At 52.6% G+C, this 15577-nt stretch overlaps 1 protein-coding gene across 4 annotated transcripts in view; it reads right to left on the bottom strand.

Annotated features, from left to right (window-relative positions):
• Positions 1-14729, bottom strand: part of NCKIPSD (NCK interacting protein with SH3 domain) — a 29789-nt gene extending 15060 nt beyond the window's left edge. For all 4 annotated transcript variants that reach the window (XM_032963488.2, XM_032963489.2, XM_032963491.2 and 1 more), the window contains exons 1-4: positions 14368-14729; positions 4067-4179; positions 2223-2433; positions 1313-1412 (exon numbers count right to left, since the gene is read on the bottom strand). In XM_032963488.2, the coding sequence (XP_032819379.2) occupies positions 1313-1412; positions 2223-2433; positions 4067-4179; positions 14368-14535 (592 nt within the window). In that variant the 5' untranslated portion in view covers positions 14536-14729. The remainder of the gene's footprint in view (positions 1-1312; positions 1413-2222; positions 2434-4066; positions 4180-14367) is intronic.
• Positions 14730-15577: the final 848 nt, after the last annotated feature.

The following is a 15577-nucleotide window of genomic DNA, read 5'->3' as shown; positions in this document are numbered from 1 at the left end:
CCCTTCCACTGAGACCTCCACCTCCCACTTCACTCTCCCCTTCCACTGAGACCTCCCACTTCACTCTCCCCTTCCACTGAGACCTCCACCTCCCACTTCACTCTCCTCTTCCACTGATGCCTCCACCTCCCACTTCACTCTCCCCTTCCACTGAGACCTCCACCTCCCACTTCACTCTCCCCTTCCACTGATGCCTCCACCTCCCACTTCACTCTCCCCTTCCACTGAGACCTCCACCTCCCACTTCACTCTCCCCTTCCACTGATGCCTCCACCTCCCACTTCACTCTCCCCTTCCACTGAGACCTCCACCTCCCACTTCACTCTCCCCTTCCACTGAGACCTCTACCTCCGCGTTGTCCGCCAGTGCACTGGAAGAATTCAATAAAAAAAATTCAATAATAAAAAACACGGTGACAACGGATGAAGAGAATCCTGAAGATTGGGCATTCATCTGAGAATCTGTCACGTGGTCTCGTCAACCAAACTGCCGTACAGAACACATCGATAAGCAATGCCAGTAATGACTTACCAATTAAATGTCAAAATAAATAATACTGATTTATCTCACACTAACGAGCGTCTGGCTTTTATCGTGGTTGTGATGGTGCCTCGTTAAAATTCCTCCACTCGGTGTGCGTGCGTGTTTCCACGAACTCTAAACACCCCAATTGTCACACCCCAGCGTGGAGCAGCTCCCTGGTGTGAGCGGGGGGCTGGATGGGGGGTGGGGGGAGCAGGGCAGCAGCGAGCACCTAATTCAAATTCAGCGCCCTCTGTAGATAATAAGAAAGGCCATCAACACAATAGGACAACGCTGCAGACTGGGAACAAAAACAAAAGAGCTACATGGAGAGGCAGCGCTGCTCGCAGACACCAGGGACGCGAGCACAAGTCCTATCCACGCGCCCCTGAGTGCACGGCAGGTGCCCACCCCGACCGGTCAGCGATGCTCTCAGCCTTGGCCAGGCCACCAGCTCGAAAGAGAGAGCCGGACAGTTATTATTAATATTCACAGCACCAACGCAAACGAGCTGAACGCGCGGCCATCCGCTGCAGGAATCAGCGAAACGTAGAGACGACTGCTTCTGTCCTCATGATGGACTCATTAGTCCAGCAGAGGCACCACCACCATAGCGGCTGCTGTTGCCATCACTACCACTACTATCGCCGCTGCTCCTGCTGCAACTGCTGGAGTCGAAGATATCCACACCCCCCCCCCCCACTCCCACTCGGCTGATGGTGCTGCGGCGACAGTCAACGCGAGTTCTCCTGCCCGCGACGTGGCCGGCACCTGGCGGAGAAGGCCTCACCATTCTGATTGGTGTCCGTGAGCTTCTCGAGCGGGTAGCTGCGCGTCTTCTCGGGCTGGGCCGGGACGACCGGCGCCGCGCGGCGTGGCTGGGGCGGCACCTGCGCGTGAGATTTCCGCGGGGAAGAGAGAAGAGAGAGAGAGAGGTGGCGCGCAGGGGTCAGCGAACGGCAGAGAAGGGGGGTGGTGACGCAGAGACAGGCAGCAAGAGAGGGACAAGCGTTGATGGAGAGGTTATAAGGTGGCCGTTTGAGCAAGCTTGGACATGCCCTCGGTGCCCTTGCGCCAGGGATGATGATTGCCGCGAGCAACGCAGTCGTGGCCACGTACATCGGTAAGGGATCGCAACGCTGTGCATTCAACGCTCGCCGAGAATTCACTCCGCCCTTTATCCCTTCGCCATAGGAATGTGAAATTTCCACCAATGGGTCAGGCCGCAAACAGGCGGCGATGAGCACTGCCCCATGGCTCATTTGGGAAAGAAGCCACTCTGACTTGTTTTAACGAAGGTTCTCTACACGAGCCTCTGGAGTCATCTCGGGGCCAGGTCGCCCCGCCACCTCTTCCTCCACTGCTGTCGCCCACGTGACAGCACCACGCGGCATGACGCTCCGATGCACCGCACAGCTGCTGCCATGCGGCTGCACCGTTGCGTCGGCGGCGCAGATGAGAAGGCGACCCGCGAATCCCCAATCAGCAGCAAGCGTCTACCAAACGGGCGTCCCTTCACTCTCACTCGCGTGACCTCCGCCCTCAGAGTTGCTTGAGCGACGACCAATTAAGGGGAGAGGCGCTCCGAGCCTCGTTCCATACAGGGTCTTTAATCGCGGATTAAGAGGAGCGTGAACAGAAGCGCGACCCCTCGTTACGCGGGGACCCCACCCCCCCACCCCGCCGGGCCCCCTTCTCACCTGGTAGGGGCTGAGTTCGTCGTCCTCCAGGGACCCGGCGGCGGAGGGGGTCCCTGTGCCTGCCCCGCCGCCCCCGCTGTCGGAGCCCCGTGCGCTCCCTCGCTCGGCCAGCTTGTGCTCGCTCGACGCCGGGGTCAGGATGGTCGGCCGCTGGGACGGGCGGGCCTGGCCCTGCTTGGCGAGCGTCTCCTTGCGGTGGTGGATAAGCTTCCTGCGGGGGGGGGGGGTGGGGGGGGGTGGTGGGAGGGCGACACGGCGCAGACAGAATCGCCCCGGGGGCTTCGTGTCAGCCGCCGCGAGGGCCCTGATAGACAACGTAGTGTCGTGCGGAAGAAGCGTCAAGTCAGCGCAGCGCATCCACACGTACTCGTGCTGCTTCCAGGTCACGCTCAATGGGTGAGGACAGCAAACCGCGCACTAGTGCAATCTGTGTCAAACACACGCATGCACGCAATCAACAATTCTTTCACATTCGGTGAACAAAGCACACCGAGAAGCTTAACTTCAGTCGGTTCTTGTCCAGGTCGGCAAAACAGAAAAATATCTGCGCACCCAGAAAATCGCATCCACTATAAACCTCCATCTCTCTCTCTACGGCTGTGGCTGTAGTTGCTACTGGTCATGTGCCATCTACGCCAGCCAATTAGTGACTGAGAAAATAATGACCAAGAAAATAATGAGTGAGAAATTAAGCCCCAATTAACCTGCGCATTTTTATTTAATGGCGTGCGTGTGTGGAGCATGGTGCGATCACAAGCGTATGGCATGTGGCATGCATTCATGATCGACTGGGTGCAAATGTATGCATGTGTGTGTGTTGGGGCGCTGTCTGCATGTGTGTGTGTGTTGGGGCGCTGTGTGCATGAGTGTACGAGCAAGCGGGTGTGCGCGTGTGAGCAGTGCTCGTTGCGTAGTGCAGTGTTCGCTGCTTACGTGAGCGGGCAGCTATGTGTTAATGTGCGCGAGCAAGCGTATGATGTGCGTGCGTGAGCGAGTGCATATTGCGTGCATCTGTGCAAGGGTGTGTGTTCACGCGCACCAGTGAGCGGTGGGCTTGCTGCATGCGTGCGAGCGAGCAAGTGGCCAATCATGTTTGTGTGTCATTGCACGAGTGGGCATGTAGACACACATGCATGAGTGTACGTGTGTGTGCGCGTACACACAATGCAGCAACTCTCACAACAACAAGCAGAGCGCTGGGCGGCTAAAATTGAGTAAGTGGCACAATGAGAATCACACATGGTGCATATGTCAGTTATCTCAGTCAGCCAACCCATTGAACCTGGGTCTGTCCTGGGACCTCCGGCCAGCAGTGAGCCTTCCAAGCTTCACGTGATGGCCTCAAAAGCGCACCTAGCCTGGCACAAACGCTGTGTTTACGTCACTATCACTTTGTGGAAAATGGTGGCTGTTGTTGTTGCTGCATGTAAGTGTGAGTGGGTAAGCGTGTGTTTGAGCAAACGTAGATGCACGCGCCTTTATGGGTGAGCATTGGGAGCGATGGCGCACTGGTTAGCTCACTGTGATACGAACCCGGCGAACCGAGTTCCATTCCCGCTCACAGCCAACATCAGTGATATTTCAACTGGTCCTGAGCCTCCCCTAGGTCGACTTGGCCTTTAATGAGTACCTCGTGTGGTCTGTAAACATCCGCATTGGGGAGACAATGGAGGCTGGGCGTGGTGATGGCCACACTCCCCGTCTCGGGCGTCATGTCGTCCTTCACAGGTGTTCGCTAACAGCACTTGGCCCAACAGTCCGTTAACAGCTATACGGAGCACGTTTGTCTTTGTGTGCGTGGGTGTGAGTTGGTGCGTGAGAGTTAGTGAGTGCGCGGTACTCACTGCAGCACCTCCCTCTGCTCGAGCGTGTACTTCCCGCTGTGCTCCATGGCAATGTTGTGGATCGCCTCGATGGCGCGGTCAATGGACAGGATGACCGCATCCTTGTTCTCGGTCTGAAGGGGGAGGGGGCACACGGTGGGGCTGCTCACGTCAATCACGCACGCTGGGCACAGTGCAGTATTAATCAGGTCGCCCTCTGGATTCGAACCGTGAACCCCTTTACAACAAGCGGCGAGCGTGTTACCGCTGGGCCGCGTCACCGCCCAGGGTAGAGCGTGGACAGTGGTTGGATGGGCGACCACCGTGGATGATAACAGGTGTTACAGGCTACGGAGCTTCCCTGTTTGAAAGTGGAAGGCAGTGCAGAAACATTTTCCATCTTCCTGTACTTCTGCACTCCCACCTCTTAACGCAACCTTCATCAAACCGCACTGACCAGCATGGTGACGTCAAGGTCAAATACCCCCCACATCCAGAAGTCGATTGGCAAAGAGCCGACGGTCCGTGCACAGAAAAGTACCGAACCATAAGAATGCAGAATTATGCCGCGATCCTCATGTGAGCAGGGACAGAATTTCCATCAGACACTCGACTCCGCTCTAGTCGTCGTCCCACTCCAAGCAGATTTTTACTCCTGTCACGGAAAATTCATTTTAAAGGTAGCCGTCGTGGCTGAACCGATGAGCGTTCACGACCACGTCGCAGTGTGCCTGGCTGGTCACGGTGGACACGGCGCACCCGTGTGCGGAACACCGCTAAATTAAGATGACCTATTGGAAAATCAAACGGAGCCGTCCTGGTTTTTTGCCGTGCGTCCGCATGGATTTTCATTCGCGTCGCAAAAAAAAAACGCAAAGAGAATTGGAAACGACAGAGAGGAACAATACAGCGATGCACTCCAATTTAAATTGGCAAAACAAAAATGCAATGCCTGCTCGAGCAAACGTTCGTACCGAGGGGACGCGTGTGCGCGTTGTGTGTCCATGTGTCTCAAGGTAGGAAAGGTAAACCGGCGTTGGTGGCTCAGGTTGTGGAGTGAGCGGATCCCAATCGGAAGGTTGCGAGAGTCCTAATCGTAGTTGGGGGTTGACTCAGCTCATCATCCCTCCACGGTCTATAAAACGGCGACCGCTTTGTAGGAAAGTCAACATTGTTTGTTCTATGGATAGGCTCGCCCACAACAAAGGAATGTGGAATTTCCACCACTGGCACTGCAGCGCCGTGAATAGGAGATGAGCACCGATGCCTCAACATTCATTTGAGCAGGAATTCACTTTATTCCAATAAGGTTCTCTACATAAAGTCCAAATGTTTTGTGGAGTCTTAATAATAACATCCCCCTTTACCAGAGGGCCTTGCTGTACAACACTGTGATTTACTGTTCCGCCGCAGTGCAGCTGCACTTTGAGCAACACTCCACGCCTTCACACTGTACAGGAGATTAACGCAATGAGTCTCTGCAAGGAATCTGGATTTCTGTCTTCGGTTAGACGACCTGAAAAAAAGGGAATAATAACTCTTTCCTGCTGAGCTCCCAAAATCAATTTAAATGGCCAAGACCAGTGCTGCTCAAACTCCATTCCTCATGCCGAGATCCACTCCATTCCACCTTTTCATTTTCGCAAATCCTTATCCACCATTCAAATGTAAATTAAATCGTCACAAACTGCACACGCATGAAAACTGATAAACCAGGCCTGGGGTTAGCCTTGACGAACGGAGTTCCAAAACTCCAGTCCTTCAAGAATGTGTAAAGCCCTTCGTCAATTCACTGTGGGATTAAAGTCTACCAACGACCTATCAGCTATGCAGTTTGTTTGACCACTGGTCAAGGAGAGATATCACTCACCACTGATGTTAGCCATGGCCAAGATTTGAACACAGGTAGCCGGGTTCAAAGCGCAATGTGATAACCACTGTGTCACTGTGCTCCCCCATAATACTGTAACGTCCTCTATATTTTCACTAACGCCTTACCGAGTCAACTGTTGACAGTTATATATTGTATAGCCGTCACTGAAAATGTATTTTACTGGCCGAGCAATCGCAAACAAAGAGGTGCCAAGCTCAGCTCTTTGTCCTTATTGCCTAATGGACTGTTCTGTAAGGGAAGCCCCACACATCATTGCATTTCCTCAAGCCAGCTGTGTCATCCACAGAACAGCCAACATTTGGCAACCTATTTTCCAGTTAAAAATAGATGCAGCAGGAATCAACCGGTAAGACGAAGCACAGGTCCCCGATTTGACTCAAGGTGAAATCACAGCGATGGGAATTCATCACCGCTCGCTCACTCGCTCGCACGATTCGCTGCCGCGCGGCAGTTATGCGATCACGCAGCAGCGGTGGCGGCAGTGGGTTTTGCGCACGAAGAACACCGCTCGCAATGAGCCAAACGGAGGGCGCAGAATGCAGCAATAATAGGTATAGGCTTGTTTAGACACAACCTCCCGACCCCCCCCTATTCCTGCACCCTCCCGCGGGCAATTCCATTACGCTGATGAAACCCGGTGTAGGGGGGTGGGGGGCCGCACGTGGAGTTATGTCACACGTTCTACGCAGTTGTTTTTTTGTCCCGGGGTCGAATTACAGTGACAGTCCAAGCCCCCCCCCCCGCCACCACCCACCACCACCCCGCGGCACCCCCCAACAAACCCCCCCACGCTGGCCCTGCAAATCGGCCAATCAATGACCGCTACAACCCTTCCGAACGTCGGCGAGAGCAGTGTTTATCGACGCCGCCAGCACGAACAAGAAAACCTCGCAGGTCGCGCTCACTCACGCACAGGGACAGCGCGGGAGGTTTCGGTTTCCCCGCTCCTATTTAGCACCCAGATTTATTGTCCTTGGAAGAAGAGTCTGGTGATTTTTTTCCACTTGTGCCGAAGAGCTCGCCGAGGGGTTGTATGCTTTGTATTTTGCCCGCCCAAAATAAAGGGCAGGGTTAGAGCAGGGAAAGAGGTTTCTGCTGCGGCCATTCCTGGTGCTCTCGCACCCCCTGCCCCAACCACTGCAGAGGCATGCAGCGTGGAGTAATAAAAGAGGCAGAGTCTTGGGCCACGCGCAGAGCCAGAGACGCAGGGTGCCTGGGACATTCAGAGAGCCGTAAATCCTCACCGCTCGTTAAAGCGGAGGCCGCAGAGCCGGGGACTGACAGCAAATTCAATAAGAAGAGTCGCAGCACTTTACCAAAAATAACAGAAGGACAGCGCCAACCCCCGGGGCCCCGTGGAGCCGTGGCACGATGGAGGCACAGGAACGCAAAACCCAGGGTGGCCTCTCTGACACCAGATCCCCTCCCTCCATCCCTGCGGCTCTCTGTGGCCGGGTGAGCGTCAAGGCCAATTGAGATTCCATACTCCGTGAAGTCCGCCGTAAATATGCGCGGCACTGCAGACCCGCTCGCGCGTTTGTTTTTACTCCTTAATATTCAATTCGCTCTGCGGAAAAAAATATAACAGTGCTCACCATGTCGAGCGGCTTTGGTGCTCAATTAAGAAATTATGCTTTCTTTCAAATGCTAATTGCCCAGGGTTGGTACAGCAATGCATGCATTAGAGCAGCTGTGATGCATAACAGGATAACCTCAAAGCACTGGCTCCCCAGAGGCGCTAGGCCGTTTTGAATGAGCGGTGCCTGTATGTACATGTTTGGCACGAGTGAGCCGTGCAAGACCTGTTTACACGCCATGCTAGATTGGTACGCTGCTGTATATTTAAAGAGGGTGACAGCCCGACGTGATGGGTGACGTCTTCTCCAATGGAGATCTGGGCAGACAGTAAGGACTCAACTCGAACAGCCCTGTCTCCGTCGGATTGTCTGCCTCATTCATACCGTCCGTCCTGTCTGTACCAATCACCTCGCTCGGGCTTTGCGTCTTGTCTTCATGCTATCCGCATGGAACCTGGGGTCAATCACCATTGTGATTGTTGTGTGGTTCGTAATGAATGTCAATCACAATGTAAATGTAATGGTAATTTCAGCCATCAATGCTGCTGTAATTGTAATTATAACCGACTTCAGGTCTGGCCCACACTCTCAACTGTACTCACTGCACTGTCCACCTCACCCAGGCTGTCCTGTCTGAGCTCTCTGTCCTGTCTCATCTGTGCCACGCATCGCCCTCCTCCGGGAGCCACCCCTTGTTGAAGAGCGTCGCACGGAATCGTCGCGTCCCACGCACCCTCCCGGCTACCGACGCCGTAAATCTGCACCGACAGCGGCTGCACCTGCGCCCTCACGAGTGCCGCGCGACGCAGCGGCCCTCACCGCTCCGTCGACCGTGGCTCACTTCTCTACCCGAGCGCTCTGCCATGTGATGCCCTGCCCGCGATGATGCGCAAAGATTAGTTTACTCGAAACGCATTAATTCTGACATTTAAAAAAAATATATTATTATTATTATTGAAGAGTTGTGGGTCTTCTTCTTTGGTTCTTTCGGTAAAGTCACGTAGAATGAGAATAAAATAATAAATTAATAAAATAACACAATAAAATTCTCACGACGTTTCGACCACAACACAAGTGGCCTTCATCAGGTGAAGGGACGAGACTGTCTGGAGGACAAGATGCTCCAGCGCTGTCCCCCAGACAGTCTCGTCCCATCACCTGATGAAGTCCAGTTGTGTTGTGGCCGAAACGTCGTGAGAATTTTATTGTGTTATTTCATTATTTTATTATTTTATTCTCATTCTACGTGACTTTACCGAAAGAACCAAAGAAGATGAATCCTTGCAGTCACGAAAGCTTTAAATCGAAAGTTGTGGGTCTATTACTAAATACCTGGTTACCGTGAAATTCATCTTCTTTGGTTCTTTCGGTAAAGTCACGTAGAATGAGAACAAAATAATAAAATAAAATAAGACAATTAAATTCTCACGACGTTTCGGCCACAATATAAGTAGCCTTCATCAGGTGAAAGAACAGAACTGTCGTGACGACAGTGCTTCAATGAGCGTTGCTAAGACTCGTAGTGTCTTTGAAGCTCGGTGAGAGGCGTGAAACGTCTTGACAAAGGAGTTTACGTATCAAAGCAGGAGAATTTAGCATTGAAATAGCTGAGGCATGAACTTGTGACAGAAATAGCTATGTTAAAGTCAAAGTTTACCTATCAACAGAGGCATTCAGTATATGGACGCTAAAGGCATCCAACTACCCAACTATCATACAGTAAACTGATGTGAAAAAAAAACTAAGTCTATATTACATCAATATAATAAATGTACTTAATATATTCTTCAATAAGCTGAGCTATTAATCACAAAGCAACTGGGTATACACTACACTATACAATGAAAACCATATAGTAAACCAATAAAAAACTAAAATATATACCACCACAATATTATCAATAAACTCTATATACTCTCCAAACAGCTGAGCAACACAACAATAAGTCGTTATATATCACAATGCCATATGGCAAAAAATGGCGGTTTTCTTCCCCTCAACGCCAGCACCACGGACAGCGAACGAGCACCGTTCAGACGGACGAGTCAATCCATGCTCGGAACGGAGGAGGGAGGAGAGAAACAGCCACAATGCGCTGTTATACTCCATGTTATAAACCGTGGTGTGAGAGGTATTAAGAGGTAATGCCAGCGAAAGAGCTGCGGTCTGACGGTCACCGTAAAATACAATGAATTAAGAACCGAAATGGTTTAAAACATCTTTCCAATGGTTACTAAGCCAGAATCCATCTTCTCGGTTGAAATTGTCTCTGTGCTTGTATATGTGGATGGCCTCATGAACGAATCTCTCTTGGTAGCCGGTTGGCTTGCAAAGAACCTCCGTCTTGGAGAAGTCGATGTCATGTGAACCCACTGAATTATAACAGTGATCTGCCACGGCAGAAGAGTTCGTCCTACCGTGTTTCAAGTCTGCTTTATGTTCGCGGATGCGGTCCGAGATATGTCGTTTGGTTTCTCCAATGTAGTTGCTACCACAGAGGCACTTTAGTTTGTAAACGCCCGGGTACTGTATGTCTGGAACAGCATCTTTTACAGATGGAACCAGATCACGGATTTTATGTACTGTGTTGGATTGGACCTGGATCTTGTGTTTATTCAGGATTTTGGAGATCTTTTTAGTGACCTCTGCAATGTAGCGTAAGGTGATGGTTTTGAGTGGCTCCTCAAGGGGATCCTTCTTCATGACTGGAGTGATGGCTTTGCGGATTGTGTAGTCGGAGTAACCATTAGCCCTGAGAGCCTGGTGTACGTGCTTGAGTTCACTGGCAATGTGTTCCTGGTCGGAAATGCATTGGGCTCTATGGTATAGAGTCTTGATGAGGGAGTCCTTCTGGGATGAATGGTGGTGGAGATCCGGTTTCAAGTAAGCATCTGTATGGGTAGCTTTTCTGTAGACAGAGTGGCTCATTGAACCATCAGGTCTCCATTTAATTAAGACATCCAAAAAGGGTAGTTTGCCATCTTTTTCGACCTCCATGGTAAATCTGATGGCTGGGTGTATGGAATTGCTGTGGTCGAGAAATTGGTCTAGATGCAGGCTGGCCATGTGGCCAGATGACAAAAGTGTCATCCACGTACCTCTTCCATAAGGTCGAGCGTAGAGTGGCAGTCTCGATGGCGTCAGTTTCAAATTTTTCATGAATACGTTGGCTACAAACGGAGACAGGGGGGAGCCCATTGGGGTGCCCTCAGTCTGTTTGTTGAAAGTTCCATTCCAGGTGAAGTATGTGTTGGTTAAGCAATGTCTCACCAGGGGGGGTACATCAGTATGCAGTCCTTGATTAACCAAGTCTTCAATGATTGCGGTGGTGTCAGGTACCAGAACTTTGGTGAATAAGGACACCACATCAAAACTGACAAGCAGGTCGTCTGGGGACAGGGAAATGCCTTTGATTGTCGATACCAGGTGAATAGAATTTAGTACCGCAGAGGTGGTTTTTCCAGTGAAAAGTCGCAGTATATCAGCCAGAAAACGTGCCAGTTTATAGGTGGGGGAGTTGATAGTAGAGACGATGGGACAAAGAGGTGTATCTTCTTTGTGTATCTTTGGAAGGCCATATAATCTTGGTGGTCTGGCAGCAGAGGGTTTCAACGAGAACTGTTTGGTCTGATCAATTAATGCTGTTGAATCAGAGATGATTTTGTTCGTTTTGGTAACCAGGCTGTTGGTGGGATCTCTTTTTATTTTTGTATAGCTGCCATCGTTGAGTAGTTCTTGAATTTTGTTGTTATATTCTGTTTTGTCCATGATGACAGTGGCATTGCCCTTGTCGGCTGAGAGGACGACAATATCATCTCTCTTTTTAATTGAGATAATTCAAAGCGTTCATCTTTGCTGATGTTGCTAGGTGGCATCTTAGCGTTTTTGAGGGTTGCAGCGATTTCAGATATTGCTACGTCTGCTGAGATGTGACTCAAGCCCTTGAGTGCAACGCCAACATGGGCAATGATATCTTTACTGTGAAATTGTTTACATGACCGACTGCGGCTAGAAATATTATGCGATGGCGCCATCTCCAACCATTATTCACTCAAGAAGAACGGTCATTGCCCAAAAAGCCACCTATTATATTTGTTTTATGTACAGCAGTGGTATTGACAAAAGTGTGAAATGCACATTGTGTGTGCTTGTGCACTACCGCCAACGCAGCATCGCAAATGTTTGCTTAATTTCCCTCGAGAAGAGCCCTTCTGTTAGTCCAGACCCTGCCCATGCCCAACAGCATGCCCTTCCTGAGCTCTCGCCCACGCCTCCTGTCCAGTTAAAAAGCCGCCATGGCAGGAACCTCCTGCCATGAGGGTCTTGAGACTCAACGAGGCAAGCAGATCCTAACTATAGGGAATTGCTACCCACGGACACCGTCGGTGCAAGAGTGGCTGAGGTAGCGTGGGGCCTGTCTCTTCATGGCGCAGAGGATTACGTATCACGTCAAGCACCGGCCAAGCATCGATCGCCGGATTATTCACATCAAGCGCCGAACGCTTTTTCCAGGGGATATTTCAGGCGGAGAGTGGTGGCATCACCACCGCCTGTCATCTCAAAGCTTAATACGCTTGCAAGGCACGCAGCTGCGAGGCATTTAAACGCCTGGCATGTAAGCGCGACGGTTATAATTACAACGCACACAGGGCGCAGTTATTACCTTGCCATGGAGACTGTAAGCCGTGCCCTATCCTCTACCCCAGTCGTTAGGTACAGCTGGTGAAACGAAGAAGGGATAGTGCAGGCTTAACAGACTCCCTGGGAGGAGGGGACCTCCCTCAGGACCCCTGAGGAATAAGGGTCCCCCCGCTGAGGACCCCTGTGACTGGTTAGAACGTGACCAAACCCAGTGGGTGGAGGGAGATGCCCCCTCAATCCCCCAATTCACTACTCCTGGACCCCTTGCACACCCGGACCCTGATCACACCCCCCTATGTGGCCCCTGCTGAGACACCGGACCACCCTATTAGTCCACTCTTGGGAGCTCAGATGCAGATGTGTCAAGGGCGGTTCGACTGTCGCATGTCACATGTCACATTACATTGCCCGTGGTGGCTTCTTCGGCCAGACAGGAGGCAACAGCGAGAGCTCGGCAGGAAATGGTCTTGGGCAGGGTCTGGACTCTAGGTCTGGGTCAGCTTTTTTTTTAGCAAGGGCAAGGTCTGGGCAAGGGCAGGGGAAATACATAGGCCCGGCAATGGAGGAAAAGGTGTCTGATGAGGTTGACGAGGTTGACGAGGTGGTGGAGTAGGTGGACCAAAAAGGTCGAGGTGGTGAATGGTTGATGGTGGATGAAGTGGACAATGAGGTTGCAGACGAGGTGTACAAGGTGGTGAACGCGGCAGAAGAGGCAGTGGATGATGATGTTGCAGAGGAGGACGTTGTCGAGGTGTCGGATGACGCGGACGAGGTTATCGAGATGGATGAGGAGGTAGGTGACGTTGAAGAGGAAGGGGATCAGGTTGTAGATGAGGCGGGCGAGGATCTATTGGAAGGAGGATGATGTTGTGGAGGCGAATAAGGCGGTAGCAGTGAATGTGGGAGAGGCGCTAAATGAGGTGGTAGAGGAAGGTTGTAGAGCACGAGTGCTCACCTCATCGCCCCGCTCGTCTCTCGGCCCGAGTGGCTTTGTAAACACGGCTCAGCGGGCGTCAACATCACGCGGCCCTGTCAGCTTCCTTCCTGCACCACCGCATTGCCCATTCATCCACCGCCTCCGCTCTGCCTCGCTCATCGCCTCCTCATCCTCCTTCGCTATAACGACGTCCACCTCCTCGTCCACCTCATTCACCTCTAAACCACCTCCTAATGCACTTCATCCCCACCAACCTCCGCAAACTCATCCTCTTCCATCTACTTTGCCATCACAATTACCACATCATAACCACAATCATTATTATTTATTTACAGCGTGTTTCTCATGCAGAACATCTCACCCACCTCGTCCTCCACCTCGTCACCTTGTTATCCCTCACCGAGTCCAGCATACCCCCCTACATCCACCCGTATCGTTCCCTCACCTCACCATCCCTCACCGCCTCCTCATCCACCTGATCCCAACACCGCACCCACCACCACCACCACCTTCACCCACCACCACCACCTTCACCCACCACCACCACCACCTTCACCCACCACCACCACCACCTTCACCCACCACCACCTTCACCCACCACCACCACCACCACCTTCACCCACCACCACCTTCACCCACCACCACCACCACCTTCACCCACCACCACCACCACCTTCACCCACCACCACCACCACCTTCACCCACCACCACCTTCACCCACCACCACCACCACCTTCACCCACCACCACCTTCACCCACCACCACCACCACCTTCACCCACCACCACCACCACCACCTTCACCCACCACCACCACCACCTTCACCCACCACCACCACCACCTTCACCCACCACCACCACCACCTTCACCCACCACCACCACCACCTTCACCCACCACCACCACCACCTTCACCCACCACCTTCACCCACCACCACCACCACCTTCACCCACCACCACCACCCTCACCCACCACCACCACCTTCACCCACCACCACCACCACCTTCACCCACCACCACCACCACCTTCACCCACCACCACCACCTTCACCCACCACCACCACCACCTTCACCCACCACCACCACCACCTTCCCCCACCACCACCACCACCTTCACCCACCACCACCTTCACCCACCACCACCACCTTCACCCACCACTTTCACCCACCACTACCACCTTCGCCCACCACTACCACCTTCGCCCACCACCACCCACCACAACCACCACCAACCTCGCCCTCGGCGTATCTCCCGTCCCGCTCGCCATCGCCTCACCTCGTCCCTGCGGATGTAGGTGACGGGCACGTATCCCACGTCGCCGCTGCTCTTGCTCGCCAGCCACCAGTACTGGTTGCTGCGTTCCAGGATCACGAACGCCTCGCCCGCCGCGAACGCGAGCGAGTTCGCCTCGGCCGAGCGAAAGTCGTATAGCGCGCGGTACATCCCGCCGCCGCCTCCCTCCTCCTCCTCGTCGGCGGAATCTCCTCTCAGTCACTCCACCTCGTCTCTCCCTCCTGCTCCTCCTCCTCGTCGTCGTCGTATCTCGTCTCTACCGCGTCGCGCCTCCCGTAGCTGTGGCTCAACCCGATCCGCTCCTCGCGCTGCTGCTGTCCCCCCCTCCCCGTGGCCGGAAGCGAAACCTTTGACCCCGCCCAGCCCCCACCGCGTGGTGGCGAGGGCGTGGCTCGCGCGGTGACGTCACGCACGCGCGCGGGAGATTTGAGATTGGGTCGTGGAGAGCGGTGGCGCGGTAATTAGCGCAGCGCCGTCCGCCTAACACGTCGGCCACATTACTCATTCAGACACCCACCCCCCAACACCAACGATGCTTCTAACATTGACTTCCAATAAAACTAAGCACAGCTCTCACACCAACACTACCTATAGCACTACTTGTCACGCGCACGTTAAGTCTACCCAGCTAACCCATGAAACTACCCCCTACCCATAACTCAACAGCAATGCTACTCTTACCAATTAAACATTAAACTGAACGCAACAATATCCCTACCCATAACACTCCCGACTGCGCTAACACGATCTCTAACACCAACCTAAACCATATTAAACATCAATGGTAGGCCTACCATCTAGCCATACCCATATCACGGATTTTACAATACCCACACACCAGTCACATTAACCACTATACCCTGAACAATACAACTTATACTAATACCACCCTTAAAAGTAACTATCCACAACACGAATCCTGCCTACACCTCCATCCATAAAACACGACGCTCTAACACGAACCATAACTTTATGAATAACACGAACCTTAACACTCGCACCTCCACTACCCCGACCTTAAACTGCTAGGGTACTCACAATACCATTACGAAAACCATTTCTACAATTCATAACAATAACCAGATTCCCAAATACCCAAACCCCGACACTTAATCCACGAGCTCGCACGCTATTTCACTCATCGCTACGACATGCGGTGGCATAACTCGAGCGGTTCCAATTTCTTAAATGT

The sequence above is a fragment of the Petromyzon marinus genome, chromosome 30 (assembly GCF_048934315.1).
Source record: "Petromyzon marinus isolate PM22_M1 ecotype Great Lakes invasive population chromosome 30, UKy_Petmar_22M1.pri1.0, whole genome shotgun sequence".
NCBI lineage: Eukaryota > Metazoa > Chordata > Hyperoartia > Petromyzontiformes > Petromyzontidae > Petromyzon > Petromyzon marinus.
Note: the sequence above shows the minus strand (reverse complement) of the source record. Positions and strands in the feature narration are given on the sequence as shown.